Consider the following 21851-nt stretch of genomic DNA (forward strand, 5'->3'; position numbering starts at 1 on the left):
TGTATAATAAATACTCTAAAATATACATATTAATAAGAGGCACGACAGTTATTGCACTCAGTCCATTACTGCGCCGGGTGCTGTTGCTGTGATTTTTGCAGCCTGTCCACAGCTCTGGGGAAAAGAACTGTTTTGCAACCTGTTTATGCGTGTGCTGGGAGTTCTCAGTCTACCTGAGGGGAGAGTGATGAAGAGTGTGTTTCCAGTATCTGAGGGATACCGTAGGATGTCTGTGGGCTGTGTGAGGAGATGGTTTGAGTGGATGCCATGCAGCTTTAGGAGGGGAGAGCCGACAATCCTCTTAGCCATCTTCACGCCCCACTGAAGGTCTTTTTGTCTACAGCAGTGCAGCTGGAGTATCACACAGTACAGCAGTAAGTCAATATGCTCTCTATTGTGCAGTGGTAGAAGCTGATCAGCAGTCTCTGGGGAAGCCTGTTGCTCTCAGGGTCCTCAGGTAGAATATTCCCTGCTGAGCTTTCTTAATGATGCAGGTGGTGTTCAGGCTCCAAGTCAGGTACTCAGTAATGTGCACTTCCAGTAACTTAAAACTCAAAACCCTCTCCACCTGTTCCCTGTTGACACATAGACCATCATGGTGTGTTTTTTTTTGTTCTTCCTGAAGCATATTATGATTTATTTTGTTTTCTTTGTGTTGAGGATGAGGTCGTTGTCTTTCCACCAGGCTGTCAGTGTCTGGACCTCCTCCCTGTAGGCAGTTTCATCATTACTGGTTATGAGTCCCACTATGGTTGTATCGTCAGCAAATTTGATGAGTGTTGAAGCTGCAGAAGGGAGCGCAGTCACATGTGAAGAGACAGTATAAGACTGGACTGAAAATGTAGCCTTGAGGGACACCATGCTGAGAGTGATTGTGGTGGAGGAGTAGTGAACAATCCTGATGTGCTGGGTCTGTTGATGAGAAAATCTTTAATACAGTGGCAGAAAAGGGGTCCCAGACCCAGTGTATACAGTAAATGGTAAATATACTGCATTTATATAGCACTTTTCGATCTGCACCAGACACTCAAAGCACTTTACAATAATACCTCACATTCACCCTGATGTCAGAGTGCTGCCATACAAGGTCCTCACTACACACCGGGAGCAACTAGGGGATTAAGGACCTTGCCCAAGGGCCCTTAGTGATTTTCCGATCAGGCTGGGATTTGAACTGAGGATCCTCTGGTCTCAAGCCCAACGCTTAACCACTAGACCATCACCTCCCCTACAGTTTGATAACCACTGAGGTGGGCTTGTGACCAGATGTGGTTTGATTCTGTCAGACCGGAAAATCACTAAGGTCACTTGGGCTAGATACTTAAAGCCCAAGTTGTTCAAAAGAGAAAGCAATAAAGCATGATCCCCCATCACTAAAGAAGTGAACAGAAATTTGTCAACACTGGTGACATAATGCAATTTGTAACCTGACCACAAGAAGACACTAAATCCTACACACTGTGGCTTTAAGTACCACTTTAGTTGGAGTTACATTTGGAACTCTCCCCATAGAATTGTGTAAAATCTGGATGTTGCTTACTTACGCACTTTCTACAATATGTTGTGCACACAAAACTGACAAATAATCATGCATTCAGAAAGCGCTACACTTTTTCCACATTTTATGTTGCAGCCTTATTCCAAAAACAATTTAAAAAATTCCCTCAAAATTCTGCACACAATACCCCATAATGACAATGTAAATTTTTTTTATTATTATTAAAAATAAAAATACTTTCTGGATGCACTGTAACTTCAACCCTTCCTCTGCCTGCAGGGACTCTTTTGTTGCTTGCTTAGCGGTAGGATACTTTCAGCCCAGTCTCATGTTTTTTTTTTGTTCTTTTTTTTTTTTGTGCTCCCGTGATGAAATGAGTCAAATTTTTGTGACAGAGCTTTTTTTAACTCACTATTTCTAACCCTACTCCCACCCCCAACCCTAACCTTAACCTTAAACCTAATTTTACTCCTTCCCCCAACCCTAACCATAACCACCCAACCCCCCTGCTTCACTTTTAATTTCGTGCAGCCATCACGGAATGAATGAGAATGAATTTGTGCTGCTGTGATGAAAATGAGGCGCTTTTCACACAATATCATGAACCAGTAGATTAATGTATATTTTGTGCTGTTGAAGCACGACTTGCCTTGAGACCAGGTTGATCCTTTCATGATTTTCACACATTTAGAATTTTTAAAAGGGTACATGGACTTCACAAAAAGTATCTTTAAAAAAATTATATTGTCACAATCTCCCTCTTAAAAGTCACTACAAACTGAGTTGAATATGAGAGAAAACTACAGTGGCGAAACTCCTCTCTTTCAAGGCATATTCAGTACTAGATGGAATTCAAAACCACCAGAGCTGTGGCCCAACATTCCTGTGCTCATGAATGATTAACTTGTGGATATAAGCTTGGCTTGTTCTCACTGTCAGTCATAAATAATTAGTGTACCCACTTACTGATTGTCCAATAACACACAGTTACTTCTGACTCAGCTCAATTTCTAATTAGTGCTGCACAAGTCCTAAATGTGTGATGCTCACTCAAATTATAATTTATAACAAAGCAGTCACTAGGTATTGTTAATCACAGTGGCGAACAATTAGCCCAACAGTAAAATTTGAATTTAAAATTTTTATTTGATTTTAAAAAATCCTCAAGCTTCAGTAGGGTAAGCATCTATGTAATTCAGAAAGTATTATGCTAACTGTCAACAAAATCAACTTTGAAATTCCTATTACAGCATAATTAAGAATCTAGATTTGAGACGCAGAGGCACAGTATCAGAATGTCGAGGACATTACAATTGTATAAGGGAATATTTTTAACTTATTAAGCATCATCATTTCTTGCATACTTTTACCCAAAAATTCACAATACTGCATGAAGTACATACAGTAGAGATATTAAAGTAGTTTACCACATAAGATATTTACTTTTTAGCATAAAATCCAGTAACAATGATTAGGTTGTGTTTGTGTTTTGTGAAGTGTGATCATTTACAACAAAATTGTTAGTACACCATGGTAACAAAATCCTGTTTATTAGCCTCCATTTGGAGAAAGGGCAATCCAGGAGTTATGTGTTTGTGTGCATAAGTGGATCAACCCATCTAAAAAGCTACAGTGTGTACAATTTAGGGGTGTCTGTCAGCAGAAATGGAATATAGCATTCATAGCTATCTGTTTTCACTCGCTCACTCATCTTCAACCGATTGTTGCCACCACGCTAACCGGTCGTGGGAGCAACAGCTCCAGCAGGGGACCCCAGACCTCTCTTTCCCAGCCACATTGACCACCTCTGACTGGGGGATCCCGAGGCACAACCAGGCCAGTGTGGATATATAATCTCTCACCTAGTCCTGGGTCTTCCCTGGGGTCTCCTCCAAGATGGACGTGCCTGGAACGCCTCCCTAGGGAGGCGCCCAGGAGGCATCCTTACCAGATGCCCAAACCACCTCAGCTGCCTCCTTTCAATAAGAAGGAGCAGCGACTCTACTCCGAGTGCCTCACGGATGACCAAACCTCTCACCCTATCTCTAAGGGAGACATCAGCCACCCTCCTGAGGAAACCCATTTCGACCACTTGTACCCGCAATCTAGTTCTTTCAGTCATGACCCAACCCTCATGACCATACATGAGAGTAGGAACGAAGACAGACCAGTAGATTGAGAGTGTCACCTTTTAGCTCAGCTCCCTTTTCATCACAACAGTATGGTAGAGCAAATGCAACACCACCCCTGCTGCACTGATTCTCCAGCCAATCTTATACTCCATTGTCCCCTCACTTGTGAACAAAACCCTGAGGTACTTGAACTCCTTCACTTGCGGCAAGAACCATGGCCTCAGATTTATAGGTGCTGATTCTCATCACAGCCGCTTCACACTCAACTAGGAACCGATCCAGTGAGTGCAGGAGGTTACAGGCCGATGAAGCCAACAGGAAAAAGTAGTGATGAGACCCTGAGCCTACCAAACTGGAAAGCCTCCTCCCCCTGTCTACGCCTCCATATCCTGTCCATGAATATCACAAACAGGATTGGTGACAAGGTGTAGCCCTGGCGGAGGCCAACCCCCACCGGAAACGAGTCCAACTTACTGCCGAGTACCCAAATACAGCTCTCACTTTGTGAGTACATCAATTGGATGGCCCTGAGAAGGGACCACTCACTCCATACTCCCGCAGCACCTCCCACAGTGTCTCCCAGGGTACCCGAACATATGCCTTCTCCAAGTCCACAAAACACATGTAGACTGGATGGGCATACTCCCAGGCACCCTCCAGGATCCTTGTGAGAGTGACGAGCTGGTCAGTTGTTCCACCATCAGGACGGAATCCACATTGTTCTTCTTCAATCAAAGGTTCAACTATTGGCCGAACCCTCCTTTTCAGCACCCTGGAGTAGATTTTACCAGGGAGTGTGATGTCCCTGTAATTCTCTGGCAGTCTATGATAGTATATTAGCGTTTCTGAACCATTGGGTCATGGTTCATTAGAGGGTCACATAGCGCCATCTAGTGAGCAGTAATTTTTTTTCAAGTTGAAGCAGATTTTTAGTATTGTACAATATTAATAATATTATGTTTTAGCAATCTATGATGAAAATGTGTTGTTTTAAACACCACATAAAACTTTAAAACAACAGCTGTAGAAATAAAACATAATTCATTCAACATCATCAGTTTCAGACTCTACATTTGGCAAGCTAATGTTCTATGCTGTGAATGTAAGGATAAATGGTGAAACATAGTATAGTTCCTGAAGCAAAAAATAACATTAGTGTTACTATTTTACCTAAAAATACAAAGCTTTGCAGATGACAGTTTGCTTTAAGTGTATTTATTTAGTTCCTGGGCTGCCATCTGTATATCAGGGAGTGATTTTACATTTCATTAATATATTTTATACTTGATTAGCCAAAATTATTGGGACCTTTTTGAATGGGCACCAACTTGTTAAAAGCATGAATTAGTGGGGCTTAAAGTAGAAAAGGTTGAGAACCCCTGGTATATATGATGGCATCAAACGAAAAAAGGAAAATAGTTTGGGTCATACACATTTATGGAGGGAATGTACAATGGTTTGGGACAACGGTGCAGATGACAGCAAATCATGTACTGGATGTCGGTAGCTTGATACCCGAGTACTCTTAGACGTTAAAGTGTTCCTGAAAAAGTCAACATGCTCACGTCCCAACTCTGATAAGGAACAGTGTACTCTGTTGTACTTTGTTTAAAATCGCTGAGTTATATTAATTATTGAAAATATGAGTTAATTTAAATTTAATGTAGCTGAATCAAAAGATGTACACAACACAAACTTCAAATTTTAACTTGTAACAAGTTGTTGTTCTGCCTTGTAAGAACCCCATCACATTTAGTATGAATGAGCATGAGCCAAGCCGAATCAGGCAGAAAGTAAAAAAACAGGATCCATTCCACATCTCGGGGTGGGTGACAAGAATTGAGGAAGACAGCCGTCCAAACACCTAGACTGAGCTCCGACCAGCCCCGACTGATTCGTGCACGTGCCGTGCGCATGACCCTCCAAACCAGGGGCGTAGGTTTGCATATGGACCATAGGGACAAGTCACAACCAATATTTTGGGATGGCAAAATAGTCCCTACCAATATTTAGCATTTTTTATATAACAAAATCATTCACTATTTTTTTGCGAACTCGATACTATAATTTTAGTCGTCACGTTTTGTGTTTTCGACGTGCCAGAGTGACAGGGTTACCCATGTTGCAATTTCACTGGCTCACGTTCTGCTCACATGGACGTAAACAAAGCGCATCTGGTGGCAGGCAGTGCTTCATTTGTAAAGTGGGAGGTCCCGGAGCGCAGAGGATGGGTGGCTCCGGTGCAGAAAAACAAGAAGGGCGGGGGGAGGCTTGCCAACAATGCTGTGCGCCACACTTAAAATAAACTGCACACCCACACAAACATTCACAAATGACACTAACACCCTGCCTTTTCCTCAAAAATTACTACATTTATGTTTGCTATCTGTCTCTGTACTTTTCTGTCACTTTTGCGCTCTTTTTCATACTTTCCCTCGTTTCAAAAGTCACCGAACGCACTTTACCGTAATATATGCAACATATAGCATGCTGTTGGAAAGCACGGGTTCTTGGCTTGCTGTCAGTGTTGACATTTTTCAGAATGAGGGCTTACATGAGAACTTACGGTAATGAGAATCAGCGGCGCACTAGTGTGAAACTTCCGTGTTTTTCCTCTGCGTTATGACATCACAGGCTTACGTTTACCGTAATACACCGTATATATCATTGGAAATCCCTTTTTTTTTTTGCAAGTTAGGTTGCCAGATACCTACAACTGCATTATTGATGAAGAGAATAGATTATACATCTTGGTTGCAAAAACTTTTTTTTTTTTTTTTTTTGTTAGCTCCACAAGTATTTTTTTTTTGTTGTCTTGTTCTCTCAGGTGTAGGCCTATAGAATAGATTCGTGATTTTGGGTGCAATTTTGTTATTTAAGCTATTTGTTTGTTTGCCTACACACTTAATATTGTAAATAAAGTGTTAAATTATTCAGCATTATGTCATCATGTGTTATGTATTATGCTGTACTTGTGCATCTAATGGTATGAGTGGGTTAGGGGGTGGTGGTGGTGGGCAGGGGGGTCGGGGGGGTGGTATTGTCCCTACCAAAGCTGAGACCAAACCTACGCCCTTGCTCCAAACGCAGTACAGATGTAGATGGAATACAGTAATAGTACCTGGATAGCTGCCAGAATGCAGTAAGGACAATAAGAACGTATTTACAAGTTGTATCACTGCAGTCCAATTGCAGTTCAGCAGGATATAATCCAGCAGCAGTCGAGGTGCGTTCCTGGTGCATTCAAGCGCATTTGGGACCTTCGGCCGTGGCGGAAACATGCCAAATGCCCCCAGACGGCAATCAGAATGTCATGAATGCCGTTTTCACACTGTCCAATTGTTTAGAATGCAGTCAGACTGCACTTTGACTGCCATTCGATAGTTTTTCCGCTTCAACTGTCCCACGAATATTTTGAACATGTGCGAAACATTCAGTCTAAACAGCCGGACTGTGCCCAAACTTTTGCATACAACTGTATTATGTTGAATTTAATTAAAATGCCTTGTTACTGACACAAGAAACGTGTCTCCTCTTGTTGCACCTTATGTTTGTTGTTTTTTAATTAAATCAAGCAAAGAAAATTAAACTGCAAACCACTTAAATGCTTTCATGGTCTGACAGTCCTTCAGCTGCCTTTTGGCAAACTCCAGGTAGGCTGTGATGTGCCTTTTATTATTTCTATTTCAGTTTATTTAATTTTATATAACTCCAAATCACAACAAAGCTGCCTCAAGGCACTTCACACAAGTTACTAAGGAGTGCCTTCCGTCTGGCCAATCTACCATACAGGTAGAGTGGTGGATTGCTGCCGAGATGGTTGTTCTTTTAGAAGGTTCTCCTCTCTCCAAAAAGGAATGCTGGAGCTCTGACAGAGTGACCAATGGGTTCTTGGTCACCTCCCTGACTAAGGCCCTTCTCCCCTGATCTCTCAGTTTATGTGTGCGGCCAGCTCTAGGAAGAGATGCATCTGAATTTCTTCTGTTTACAGATTATGGAGGTCACTGTGCTCATTGGGACCTTCAAAGCAGCAAAAATGTTTCTGTGCCCTTCCCCAGATTTTTGCCTTGAGACAATCCTGTCTCTGAGGTCTGCCCCTCCCTGAGCCTGATTCTGCTGGAGGTTTCTTCCTGTTAAAAGGGAGTTTTTCCTTCCCACTGTCGCCAAGTGCTTGCTCACAGGGGGTCGTTTTGACCGTTGGGGTTTTACATAATTATTGTATGGCCTTGCCTTACAATATAAAGCGCCTTGGGGCAACTGTTTGTTGTGATTTGGCGCTATATAAATAAAATTGATTGATTGATTGATACAGACAATTCATTTGACTTCATGTTTGGTTTGTGCTCTGACATGCACTGTGGGACCTTATATGTACACAGGTGTGTACCTTTCCAAATCATGTCCAATCAACTGAATTTTCCCTTTTCAAGGATGATCAGTGGAAACAGGATGCACCTGAGTTCAATTCTGAGCTTCATGCCAAAAGCTGTGAATACTTATGAACACGTGATTTCTATTTAAACAGATTTGTGAAAATGTCAACAAAAAATACTTTTTTCACATTGTCATTATGGAGTGTTGTGTGTAGAATTTTGAGGGGACAAAATAATTTCATCCATTTTGGAATAAGGCTGTAACATAACAAAATGTGGAAAAAGTAAAGTGCTATAAATACTTTCTGGATTCATTCTAAGTATTTATTTCTGTTGCTATGTGAAACAAGATGTCCCTTTTGAAAAATCATTCAGACTGCAAGTCTGGGCAAATTGGTAGCAACAGCCCTTCCTTCCAGAACCAGGTGCAGAGTTGGCCATTGGGGGAAGCATATGGCCCACTTTGACTTCTGGTGCCTGAAGGAGAACTGGCATCTGACCACTGTAACAATCACAGAACCGCCAGCCGCTCCTCTTTCCATTATAGCCGCCACATCACTATTCTTGTCCACCCACTAGCTGCCGTTCACCAAAGCTTCGACAAGTTACCAAGAGCTGTATCCATGGCAACATGCAGGCCTGCTGATGCCCTTGGGGATCATTTCTTGTCAGAATTCCTCGGTGTCTTCTCTCTAGAAAAGGTCAGCCCTAGTGCTGAGTGGCTGTTTAGTTTTGCAGATGCAAAAGCTGCAGACGCCTCCCTCACTGGTCTCTCTTCCGTTTAGTTTTCCCTATTCTGCTTGCCAAAACTCACCTGTAAATTTGAAATGCATGAATTATTTATGATGTTCATCAAAAGGGGAAAGTAAAGACAGTTTATTCAACATGTACCACTATGCATGACTTGTTTTTCTTCTTTGAAAAGGTTTCCGACATTCATCACATAAATTGATGTCAGGATTACTGCACGGTTTCCCTTTGGATGATGTAAACAACAAACTCAGAGGAGTAAACTCAACCAGTCACTGAAACACAAAGTCTTTGTTAATAATAAGAGTTAAGTTTACTCTTGCCACAAGAAGAATATTTTCAAAATACCTTACAGAGGTCACAAATCTTGGTTTGTCTGTACTGCAGAAGAAGTGTTGAGGTGTTTCCAACATTGATGAGGACTTACAGCTGTCACATACACCTATTGAACACCTAGTTACCCACAGCTCCTTGAAGGCAAAACAGAATGAGTCACCTTCCAGCAGAGAGAGAGAGAGAGAGAGAGAGAGAGAGAGAGAGAGATGGACCCAAAAGAAAGACATTAGCATGACAAAAAAAGGAAAATAAATTGGGAGAAGTTAACTGTCAGAAATCACTCTGAGAATCAAAGAAGAAAGCAATCATTCTCAATAAATAAGTAAAAAATACATATATAATCCTTTTTACAGATATAACCAGCTGGTGCAGCAACATTTGTCACCAACGCGCAACTTTGATACAGACAGATGATCCTTTGTAACTCAACTGACTGTTAAATATATCACTTTTTTGGATTCATATCTAATCTTTTGAAACGATTAATAGGATTGAAATTCAAAGCATGTGTAATGTAATGACTTTTGAGTCTTGGACTGAAGTCAAAATGAAGCCAATTTGCAATATATCAACCCTCATGTGGTACCGTAAAGGGAGGCAGGGATGACAGTAATGCATGAGTGGAATTATAAATGAGCCTTACTCCTCCGACAGACACTGCTATCAGAAACAAAAAGTGACAAGAATATGAATCCCACCTATTGACTGAAGTGTCTCAGTCTCCTGTTTCTGACAGTTTGTTCTCTGCCTGTGGCACTCACATTCAGAAAGGTCTCCACTCTCAGAGTACTCTCTCATAAGAATTGTAAGCATCATTGCTGTGTTTTTTTGTTTTTTTTTATCTCGCTTTTTGCACATCTGGATCATTAACGCTACAATTGGCATCTCGTCTACAGTCACAAGTCCTGGATCACACATATGAGCACAAATATCCAGTTCTTTTTCTTTTGAACAATCATTTCTATCCTTTTTGTTTCTGTCTGCATACACACTTACAGAATTCTGAAAATCTTACTTTTAATGGGCATCTGTGAAAGAGTAAGTGTGATTCCCAGCAGCAATTTGACATTGTGGCAGACTGCCAGATTTAAAGACTTTAATTCATACTTGAAGTATGCATGGCGTTATAGACTCATTTGCAGGTTTTTTTGAAGGCCAGTTGCAAATTTCTGGAAATATGTTGATATATTTTACACATTTTTTTTTTTACTTTCATCCTATGCACTTTGCAGCATAATGGAGGACTTTGTGAGGAGCAAAATGGAATTTCTTGAGAGAGAAAAAATGTGTGGGATTATAACCCTGGAAGTTACACATTTCATCTTAACTGCATTGTCTTATGTGTCTGTGCAGCAGCAAAAACACAGCTTCAAAAATAAATCTGACTTCAAACATAGAAGACATCAAAACACCATTCATTGGACTGCAAGGTCCATAATGCTCCATTTTGCAATGTAAAACTAGAAGCACTCAGAGAGTGCAAACCTCCGCCAAGGCCATGGGGTTACTGACGCCAAAACATCTACACGCCGTGGAATCATTGAACCTAAAAAAGTCTGACAATAATGTTTGCTCAGTAGTAAAAAACGTTTCATCTGCCGTGACTGGATAGCATGTATCCTTAGCGCTTGGCAGCACAGTTTATTGCAACTTGCACCTTTCCCAGAAGCTACTGTCATCTAAGCACTGATATTGATATTGCATGTGCTTATAGACAAAAACAAATAAGAGACAAAAATCAATTTATTATTCAACTAAACTGCAAATATATGAATTTTTTAACATTCATGAAACACTTCTCTACACAAGGCCATAGGGTCACTGACCCTAAAGAGATTCCCTCCTTGGCACAGTGATCTATTTCTTTGTCTCTTTCTCTAAAATTGTATATAGTAATCATTAGATTATTAATATATAAACAAAAATAAATTTAAGAAATATTACAATTTGAAAACAAATGCACCCGAACGTGATGACAGCTAACTTTTAACATTGAAAATGCCATAGACATGCTAACGCATTAGCATCGGGATCCGGATCGTGATCCGGATCACCACTAAAATTTAATCACTTGTTCCTCTTGTCATTTCCAACCACTCCACAAAATTTCATCAAAATCCATTCAAAACATTTTGAGTTATCCTGCTGACAGACAGACAGACAGACAAACAAACAAACGCAACCGAAAACATAACCTCCTTGGCGGAGGTAATTAAAGCAATAAATTAAATACAGTGGCTGAGTTGCACTTCTTATTGCAGATCTACCACAAAAATAATAGTTTCTATTCCAAGTTGATCTTACTGGAGGTTGCCGTTGCATAAAATTGGAACTTCCATCCAATTTTGGTGGTGTAAGTAAATCCAGAACAGAAAAATGAGTGATTGAAGCACTTTTGATTGACATATAACACAAACTATACACCAAATGAGTGTATATTTTGTCAATATAAAATTGATTCATCACTCATCTTCAACCGCGTTTCCCCACGGTTCAGGTCACGGGGCAACAGCTCCAGCAGGGGGTCCCAAACTTACCCTTTCCCGTGCCACACTGACCACCTCTGACTTGGGGATCCCGAGGTGTTCCCAGGCCAGTGTGGAGATATAATCTCTCACCTAGTCCTGGGTCTTCCCCGGGGTCTCCTCCCAGATGGACGTGCCTGGAACACCTCCCTAGGGAGGCACCCAAGAGGCATCCTTACCAGATGCCCAAAGCTGGCTCCTTTCAACGCGAAGGAGCAGCGACTCTACTCTAAGCTCCCCACGGATGACCGGACTTCTCACCCTATCTCTAAGGGAGACACCAGCCACCCTCCTGAGGAAGCCCATTTTGGCCGCTTGCACCCGCAGTTTTTTCAGTCATGACCCAACACTCATGACCATAGGTGAGAGTAGGAACAAAGATTGACCAGAAGATTGAGAGCTTTGCCTTTTGGGTCAGCTCCCTTTTCGTGACAACAGTACGGTAGAGCGAATGCAATACCGCACCTGCTGCACCGATTCTCTGGCAAATCTCACGCTCCATCGTCCCCTCACTCGTGAACAAGACCCTGAGGTACTTGAACTCCTTCACTTGGGGCAAGGCCATATTCCCTACCCGGAGTAGGCAATCCATCGGTTTCCTGCTGAGAACCATGGCCTCAGATTTAGAGGTGCTGATCCTCATCCCAGCCACTTCACACATGGCTGTGAACCAATCCTGTGAGTGTTGCAGGTTACCGGCCGATGAAGCCAACAGGACCACATCATCTGCAAAAAGCAGTGATGAGACCCTGAGCCCACCAAACCGGAAACCCTCCTCCCCCGACTACTCCTTGATATCCTGTCCATGAATATCACAAACATGATTAGTGACAAGGCGCAGCCCTGGCGGAGGCCAACCTCCACCGGAAAGGAGTCCGACTTACTGCCGAGCACCCGAACACAGCTCGTGCTTTGCGAGTACAGAGATTGGATGGCCCTGAGAAGGGACCTCCTCACTCCATACTCCCGCAGAACCTCCCACAGTATCTCCCGGGGTACCCGATCATACGGCTTCTCCAAGTCCACAAACACATGTAGACTGGGTGGGCATACTCCCAGGCACCCTCCAGGATCCTTGTGAGAGTAAAGAGCTGGTCAGTTGTTCCACAACTAGGATGGAACCCACATTGTTCCTCTTCACAGTCAGAGGTTCGACTATTGGCCTATCCTCTTTTCCAGCACCCTGGAGTGGACTTTACCAGGGAGGCTGAGTAGTGTGAAGCCCCTGTAGTTGGCACACATTCTCTGGTCCCCCTTTTTAAATATGGGGACCACCACCCCAGTTTGCCACTCCTTATGCACTGTCCCAGACCTCAACGCAATGTTGAAGAGACGTCTCATCCAAGACAATCACTCCACACCCAGAGCCTTCAGCATTTCTGGACGGATCTCATCAACCCCCGGGGCCTTGCCACTGCGGAGTTGTTTGACTACCTCAGTGACTTCCACCAGAGAAACTGATGAAAATCCTCCATCAGCTTCCAGCTCTGCCCCTACTATAGACGGCGCTCCGGTTCCTCAAAGTGTTCCTTCCAGCGTCGGATTACATCCTCAGTTGATGTCAACAGAGTCCCATCCTTACTGTAGACAGCTTGGATGGTTCCCCATTTTCCCATCCTGAGGTGCCTCATGGTCCGCCAGAAGCACCCTGGTACTGACCAAAAGTCCTTAAAATATATTGATTTCAATATTAAATTTCAAATGTCTACAAAATCCACAATCCGAATCAGTTCCAGATCAACTTTGTTAGTCGATAAAGGATACCATCCTACATAACGCTCTCAAATATGAAAGAAATTTGATATTTTTTGACAGTTATGAATTTTTAAAAATTCATTCAATGTTAGGGATTTTTCTAATTTTCCAAGATTTTTCCTGACTTTGACCTATGACCTTGAAGAGTGAATCAGTTCTTGCCTATCAGGAAATGAGTTTTCAGTAAAATTTTCAACTATATCTGAGAAATTGTGTGCTCCAGGCTGTTCACACAAACAAATAGACAAACAAGCAGAGATGAAAATATAACATACAATATAGCATACAACATACAATACATTTAAAATGTCTCAGCTGTATATCTTGTTGCAAATCTGAAACAAAAATCATAGTTGAAATTCCAGGTTGAGCCAATCTTTTCATCATCTCAATATTCTGTTTTCTGACACATCCAGCTCATCCTTCTGCACTCCCTTCACTGCACATGTCTCATCACCATTCATCAGTGCAGGTCATAGTTCGTGTAAAGTGGATTACAATGATGCCTTATGTTTATCCATTCACACACCAGTGTCAGTGTGCTGTCATGCAAAGCGCTCAGCTGTTCACTGAGGGAAACCTCGGGATTAAGGATCTGGTCAAGGAGATAGTGAGTTGTCTGCCCCACTGGGACTCAAACTAGGATCCTCTCGGCATAAACCCACTGATATGAGACCACCACCTCCCGAAATCCACATCATACCTGATACTGTCAGGGTTTTTGCAGGATTTAACCCAGATTACAGCATAGCAGACACGCTGAGCACGTGATGAGGATATTAATGGTGCTCACAATAAACAGGCCAGTGAAGGAATTCAAGCTGACCTGAAGACAGTAAATAAAAAGACAGCAATGGAAGAGGAGGAACATTGAAGAACACTAAAAACATGAATGCCAACCGATGCAGAGCAACTCAGAATAATTAAAACACGATAAACAGAAGGCAGAACCAAAAAACAATTTTTTGGAAAGAAATAACTGCACAAATCTCGATGCTGAGTTGCAGTCAAATTAAAGTGTGAGTGACGACGAGCAGCTGTGGATTCATGTGAATGGAGGATGTTACAAGCAGACAGTGTCTGCTGTCTATAGTTGCCGGTTTGTGCTCCACTCGAAGCATCCTGCTACAGCCTCAACAGTATTGGCATCCTCATCCTTTTGAAAAAGAATTTGAAATTGTAAAATCAGGTGTGACTTCTCTTTTTCATTCTGAAAATATTGCAAAACTCTTGTGCAAATCTGTAATGAAAACTCAACAATACATGCACCTCTGTTACCATCCAAGTCCCACAATCATAGAGTCAAGGAAGCACCAGGTCCCTAAAGACTTGAACCTTTGTTCTATACCTATGGATAACAAAAAGTATAGTTTTATATCTGTAGAACAAAGGTCCAAATTTTTAGGGTCCTGGTCCTTCATGTCTTACTGTATGGCTATCCATAGCTGTAGATATAGTTCTATATCTAACACACTTTTTTTTCTCACTAATTGCAAAAAATAGCACATTGCTTTGTCATATTTTCAAGATGTACTGTTTTCAACTATATGTACTGTATAGTTATTGATAGCTATACATATAGCTATACTATAGAGATGTATAGCTACATATGTAGTTCTACATGTTCTAAAAATGTGACCAAATAATGTGCTATTTTTTGCAATTAGTGAGAAAAAAAAATCTGGGTTCTGCTTCTGTATTCTGATCCACTTCATAGGTAATTGCACCTATTTCAGACCTAAAGTTGACTAGATTGTGTGAACGTCAGTTCATTTGAGTAAAGCAACACACATTTTTTTCTTCCAAAGAAACTAAAAAATCCAGTTTCTTTGATTCAATCCTGTTTTCTACTCCACAGGTGAATGACTGTGAAACAGAAAACAGCCTTTCCAGAGCGGCGCTGTCCCATGTGGCTCCCTCCTCTCAGGGGATGGCCAAGGTCCAGGATGGACACAAGAACACGTGTGACAGGTACGCACGCAACAGAAGAAGATTTCTCTGTAAAGCAGAAAAGCATTTTCCTCCTTCCTTAATAATTCCTGTGGATTTTTCTTCCTTGCTTATGTGCATATCTTGACTTTGCAGCCCTGCAATGTTAGAGGAGGGCCACGATGTTATGGACAGTGGCACCCTAAGTCCTGCCTCACCTCGACAGGTCACCATCCAGCGTCACCCTACTCAAGGCTTCGGCTTCATTGCGGGCAGTCAGAGGCCTGTCATCGTACGCTCCGTCTCTGTCGGTTAGTGTGTGTGTGTGTGTGTGTGTGTGTGTGAGAGTCGCAGAGAGAATGCAAGGAACATGACAGCACTACAATTCCGTATGTAACTTTATTTGGACATTGCTTTCTGGTGCAAATTATGCATTTCAAAGTGTTGTACATTTTTATACATCACAATTACCATACATCGAAGCAATACAAACAAACTATAAACAATTTTCAGTCGTTGTGTGTAGTGGGGTGGGGGGGATGTCAAGGCGACATCAGATTTATCAAAGATCAGTCAGTGGGGTCAGTTGACCCCAAAGACTTGGGGTCAATGGTCAAACCTGAGTTTTTCACTCCAATTTGAACATTGGTACACATATGGAGCAAGATTTTGCAATTACCCAGGTGAGGTCAAACTTGCCAGAGGTCAATCATTGGAGTTTAAGGTCATGTCTGCCTATTGATTTGTTGGCCTACTCTTCTCAGGTTCTTTAGCTGAATTCTGTCCAAAATTTGTCAAGGAAGGTTGGCCCTCAAACTTGCTATAAAAAATAAATGTATTTTTGTCAAAGGTCAAGTTCAAGGAATTGGATTTTCAACCCAATTTGGACACAAATATGACATACATAGGTGGATTCCAGAAATGCCCTGGCAAAGTCACCCGTCACTTGGATGAAGACCAAGGTCATAGGGGTCAAATGTCAGATTGACTTGTCCATTACTGTCTTCAGTCCCACAGATGCTATTTCATGGGTCTAAATGGAAGACAGCATTCTTACTGATCTCTCAATTATGTGGACCAATTCTTCACCTTGACTCTGTGTGTTTTCAGACGGCCCCTCTATTGGCAAGATTCTTCCTGGAGACCAGATCTTGGCCATTAATGAGGAATTGGTGAGCGACGCGCCCCGAGAGAGAGTCATAGACCTTGTAAGGTAACATCCTTTACTGTCCCAGGAGAGAGGGCGGGGTGGGGGTGGGCACAGGCCAGGGGACCCACTTCTAGCACAGGAACGTGAAGGCAAAGGGGACACAGGCAACATGGGCTCTCATGGGAACAAACTGTGCATGTGTTACATTAATGCAAATGTGAAGATGAATGCATGCTTTTGCAGAAAAAATGAGGAAATAGTTCTTCTAGAAAAACTCTTCCAACACCAAATTGTCCACAGTGTTGACTAACCCACTTCACTGTTTTCTCTTTCCATAGACGGTGCAAAGACACTATAGTTCTCACTGTGCTGCAGCCCCATCAGGTAGTACAATGGAAGATTCTTTTACTAATCAGCCATCTTAGTATCTTTCCTTTTCCTTAATCCGCCTCATCAGAGTCGGACTTCCCTATACACTCACTGTGCACGTTGTATAGGGTCCCACAAATGAAGAAAAGCCCCGTCTCTCCCTCGTATCATGGCGAGTATCAGTCACTTATAATGGTGACAATTTTGATGCCTGGATGAAGCAAAACTCTCCTTTGGTGCATGAAGGGAAAAAAAAAGAAAAATAAACCTCTGTGAGAGTGCGTTGTGAGAATAGCGGTCAGTTAAACATCTCCTCTACACGTTTGACATCAGTAAATATAACAGTGATGTTAAGTCTTGGTCTCTGATGCTGCTGGTACTAAAGTTAAATAACTTGTTTTCCTCAAGGCACTTCACAATAAAAGCATTTCAATGTAAAAGCCACTGATCTCTATATATTACTGGATAGCTCATTGGCCAATATTTTTAAAGCAAACCGGCCGCCATATTACCAGTCCAGTGTTCCGCTCCTGAACTCTCTTTTCTATTGATCTATAATGAGGCGCACGCCTGTGAATTTCATCTGTGAGTATGATTGAAATGGGAAGTAATGAACAATAATTTGAAGAGTTCTCTCCCTTATTCCAACATATTGGCAAATATAACAATAATAATAATAATAAGTGGCTTATTAACTCTGCATGTGTAGCCACATGTTGTATTTTGTGTTAGAAGAACTATTTTAAGACATTTATTAGGTCTACTTGTGCATAGTTTTGGAGTTTTAGGCATTGTTGCTATGAGCTAGATTACTTATATTGGGCTGAAGCTCACAGAGCTGTGTGTAATAAATGTTGTCATTGCAGGGGAAACTAACTGTCCTGGAGCCATTTAAGTGGTGTTTTATTCTTTTAGTGCAACTGTTTAAAAAAAAAATCACTATTTCTGTGTTATCCATCATGGCTTTTGTTATGTATCCACTTTTGTTCATGATACGGTACCAATACACACACACACACACACACACACATATATATATATATATAGTATATATAAGCTTGCTGATGATTCCACAACACTTGTATAAATGATCATTTTTAGAATTGTCCCAGTGAGATATGAGTGAGAATAGAAGGGAAGAAATCATCAAAGTAATAAAAGAAAGAAAGAAAAGAAATCAAATAACTAATCATGACAGGCATAGATTGTGCCCAAGCATGAAATAGTGGTGATAGGAGCGGACTTCAATGGCCATGTTGGTGAAGGGAACAGAGGTGATGAGGAAGTAATGTGTAGATATGCTATCAAGGATAAGAATGGGGAAGGACAGATGGTAGTTGATTTTGTAAAAAAGATGGAAATGGCTGTGGTGAATACCTACTTTAAGAAAAGGGAGGAGCACAGGGTAACATATAAGAGTGGAGGAAGGTGCACACAGGTGGACTACATTCTTTATAGGAGATGCAAGCTAAAAGAAATCACAGACTGTAAGGTAGTGACAGGAGAGAGTGTCGCTAGACAGCATAGGATGGGTGTTTGTAGAATGACTTTAGAGGTGAAGAAGAATAGAGTGAGAGCTCAACAAAGGATCAGATGGTGGAAGCTGAAGGAGGAAGACTGTTGTGTGAAATTTAGCGAGCAGGTGAAAGAAGCACTGGTTGGAGGGGAAGCAATTTGGGACAACTGGAAAAGTACTGCAGATGTGGTGAGGGAGACAGCTAGGACAGTACTGTGTATGACATCTGGACAGTGGAAGGAAGACAAGGAGACATTGGTGGAATGAAGAGGTCCAGGAAAGCATAAGGAGAAAGAGGTTGGCGAAAAAGTTTTGGGATAGTCAGAGAGATGAAGAAAGTAGACAGGAGTACAAGGAGATGCGGCGTAAGGCAAAAAGAGAAGTGGCAAAAGCGAAGGAAAAGGCATATTGTGAACTGTACAAGAAGTTGAATAGTAAGGAAGGAGAAAAGGACTTGTACTGACTCGCCAGACAAAGGGACAGAGCTGCAAAGGATGTGCAGCAGGTTAGGGTGGTAAAAGATGCACATGGTAATGTGCTGACAAGTGAGGAGTGTGTGCTGAGAAGGTGGAGGGAATATTTTGAAGAACTGATGAATAAAGAAAATGAGCGAGAGAAAAGGCTGGATGATGTGGTGAGAGTAAATCAGGAAGTACAAGAGATTAGTAAGGAAGAAGTGAGGGCTGCTATGAAGAGGATGAAGAGTGGAAAGGCAGTTGGTCCATATGACATTCCCAGGCCCAGCAGAAGACTGCCCCTCCCTGAGCCTGGTTCTGCTGGAGGTTTCTTCCTGTTAAAAGGGAGTTTTTCCTTCCCACTGTCGCCAAGTGCTTGCTCACAGGGGGTCGTTTTGACCGTTGGGGTTTTTACGTAATTATTGTGTGGCCTTGCCTTACAATATAAAGCACCTTGGGGCAACTGTTTGTTGTGATTTGGCGCTATATAAATAAAATTGATTGATTGATTGATTGATTGATTGACATTCCAGTGGAGGCATGGAAATGTCTAGGAGAGATGGCAGTAGAGTTTCTAACCAGATTGTTTAATAAAATCTTGGAAAGTGAGAGGATGCCTGAGGAGTGGAGACGAAATGTGCTGGTTCCTATTTTCAAGAACAAGGGTGATGTGCAGAGCTGCAGTAACTACAGAGGCATAAAGTTGATCAGCCACAGCATGGAGTTATGGGAAGGAGTAGTAGAAACTAGGCTTAGAAAACAAGTGAAGATCTGTGAGCAGCAATATGGTTTCATGCCGAAAAAGAGCACTACAGATGCAATGTTTGCTCTGAGAATACTGTTGGAGAAGTACAGAAAAGGCCAGAAAGAGTTACATTGTGTGTTTGTGGACTTAGAAAAAGCTTATGATAGGTTGCTAAGAGAAGAACTGTGGTATTGTATGAGGAAGTCTGGAGTGGCAGAGAAGTATGTTAGGGTAGTGCAGGACATGTACAAGAATAGTGTGACAGCAGTGAGATGCGCAGTTGGAATGACAGACTCATTCAAGGTGGAGGTGGGATTACACCAAGGATCAGCTCTGAATCCTTTCTTGTTTGCAGTGGTGATGGACAGGTTGACGGATGAGAACAGACAGGAATCCCCATGGACTCTGATGTTTGCAAATGACATTGTGATCTGTAGTGAGAGTAGAGAGCAGGTTGAGTCTAGTCTGGAGAGGTGGAGATATGCTTTGGAGAGAAAGGGAATGAAAGTCAGTAGAAGTAAGACTGAGTACATGTGTGTGAATGGGAGGGAGGCCAGTGGAATAGTGCAGTTACAAGGAGTAGAAGTGGTGAAAGTAGATGAGTTTAAATATTTGGGGTCAATTGTTCAAAGTAATGGAGAGTGTGGTAAAGAGGTGAAGAAGAGAGTGCAGGCAGGGTGGAGTGGGTGGAGAAAGGTGGCAGGAGTGATTTGTGACCAAAGAATATCAGCAAGAGTGAAGGAGAAAGTTTACAAGACAGTAGTGAGACCAGCTATGTTGTACGGCTTAGACGGTGCCACTAACAAAAAGACAGGAGGCAGAGCTGGAGGTGGCAGAGCTGAAGAGGTTGAGATTCTCTTTGGGAGTGACAAGAATGGACAAGATTAGGAATGAACATATCAGAGGGACAGCTCAGGTGGGACGGTTTGGAGACAAAGTCAGAGAGGTGAGACTGAGATGGTTTGGACATGTGCAGAGGAGGGGCCCAGGGTATATATGGAGAAGGATGCTGAGGATGGAGCCACCAGGCAGGAGGAGAAGAGGGAGGCCAAAGAGGAGGTTTATGGATGTGCTGAGGGAGGACGTGCAGGTGGTTGGTGTGACAGAGGAAGATACAGAGGACAGGGTGAGATGGAAATGATTGATCTGCTGTGGCGACCCCTAATGAGAACAGCCGAAAGACAAAGAAGAAGAAGAAGTCTGTGATATTTGGATGATAAACAGCTGTATGTTTCCTGCCCTGTGTCGCCCGAGGACATGGACCATTAACTCTTCACTTATGTCTAGTTGATATTTTCCACTGCTAGACCAATGTCTAGTTAAAATACTTGTCGTTAGTGATTAAAATTGTTCAACAACACTGGGGATTTTTTTTTTTTAATTTGCACCTTCAAATAATGAGATTATAATGACCCGCGCTGTGCGGCTCACAGGCACACCCACACAGAGATGTGTACCCACACCATTGAGTTCATGAATGAAACTCGGTCAATATAGGATAACTGTGTAAAAATATAATACATATACATATATACGAGGTCTATTAGAAAAGTATCCGACCTTATTATTTTTTTCAAAAACCATATGGATTTGAATCACGTGTGATTACATCAGACATGCTTGAACCCTTGTGCGCATGTGAGAGTTTTTTCACGCCTGTCGGTTATGTCATTCGCCTGTGGGCAGTCTTTGAGTGAGGAGTGGCCCACCCTCTCATCGTTTTTTCATTGTTTAGGAATGGCTCAGAGACTGCTGCTTTGTTTGATCAAATTTTTTTCAAAACTGTAAGGCACAACTGAGTGGACACCATTCGATAAATTCAGCTGGTTTTCGGTAAAAATTTTAACAGGTGATGAGAGATTTTGGTCTGGTAGAGTCGCCGTAAAGACAGCCCACGGCGCCTGACGGCGATCTGCGCTTCGAGGCGGCACCGTCTCACCGTTTCAAGTTGAAAACTTTCACATTTCAGGCTCTGTTGATCCAGGAAGTCGTCAGAGAACAGAGATCTTTCAGAAGAAGTCGGCATGAGGAGTTTATTCGGACATTCCATTGTTAACGGACATTTTGTAATGAAAGAACATGCGGGCAGAGTCGCATGTCGGGCCGGACCCAACCGTGGGGGGTCGCGACAGGAAAAACACCTCCGTTGGAAACCTTAACGGGCAAGTTGGAACATGCCCAAGCTGTTAAACAATTTCTCAGTTACTCACTTGTTGAAAGCCATCAAAAGCCGCCTGAATTTTACAAATGGTTTTCAACACGGAGGTGTTTTTCCTGTTGCGGCGCACACAGATTTGCCGAGTCGTCACAGAAACGAC

At 42.2% G+C, this 21851-nt stretch overlaps 1 protein-coding gene across 4 annotated transcripts in view; it reads left to right on the forward strand.

The window, feature by feature from the left end:
- The window catches only part of frmpd3 (FERM and PDZ domain containing 3), a 222631-nt gene that overhangs the window by 162779 nt on the left and 38001 nt on the right, over positions 1 to 21851 (forward strand). For 3 of the 4 annotated variants that reach the window (XM_034181306.1, XM_034181307.1, XM_034181309.1), the window contains exons 2-5: positions 15228 to 15340; positions 15455 to 15609; positions 16409 to 16511; positions 16787 to 16832. In XM_034181306.1, the coding sequence (XP_034037197.1) occupies positions 15300 to 15340; positions 15455 to 15609; positions 16409 to 16511; positions 16787 to 16832 (345 nt within the window). In that variant the 5' untranslated portion in view covers positions 15228 to 15299. Of the gene's footprint in view, positions 1 to 15227; positions 15341 to 15454; positions 15610 to 16408; positions 16512 to 16786; positions 16833 to 21851 lie in introns of those variants that run through there. The other variant, XM_034181308.1, reaches the window with a different exon arrangement.

The sequence above is a fragment of the Thalassophryne amazonica genome, chromosome 11, assembly GCF_902500255.1.
Source record: "Thalassophryne amazonica chromosome 11, fThaAma1.1, whole genome shotgun sequence".
Taxonomy (NCBI): Eukaryota; Metazoa; Chordata; class Actinopteri; order Batrachoidiformes; family Batrachoididae; genus Thalassophryne; species Thalassophryne amazonica.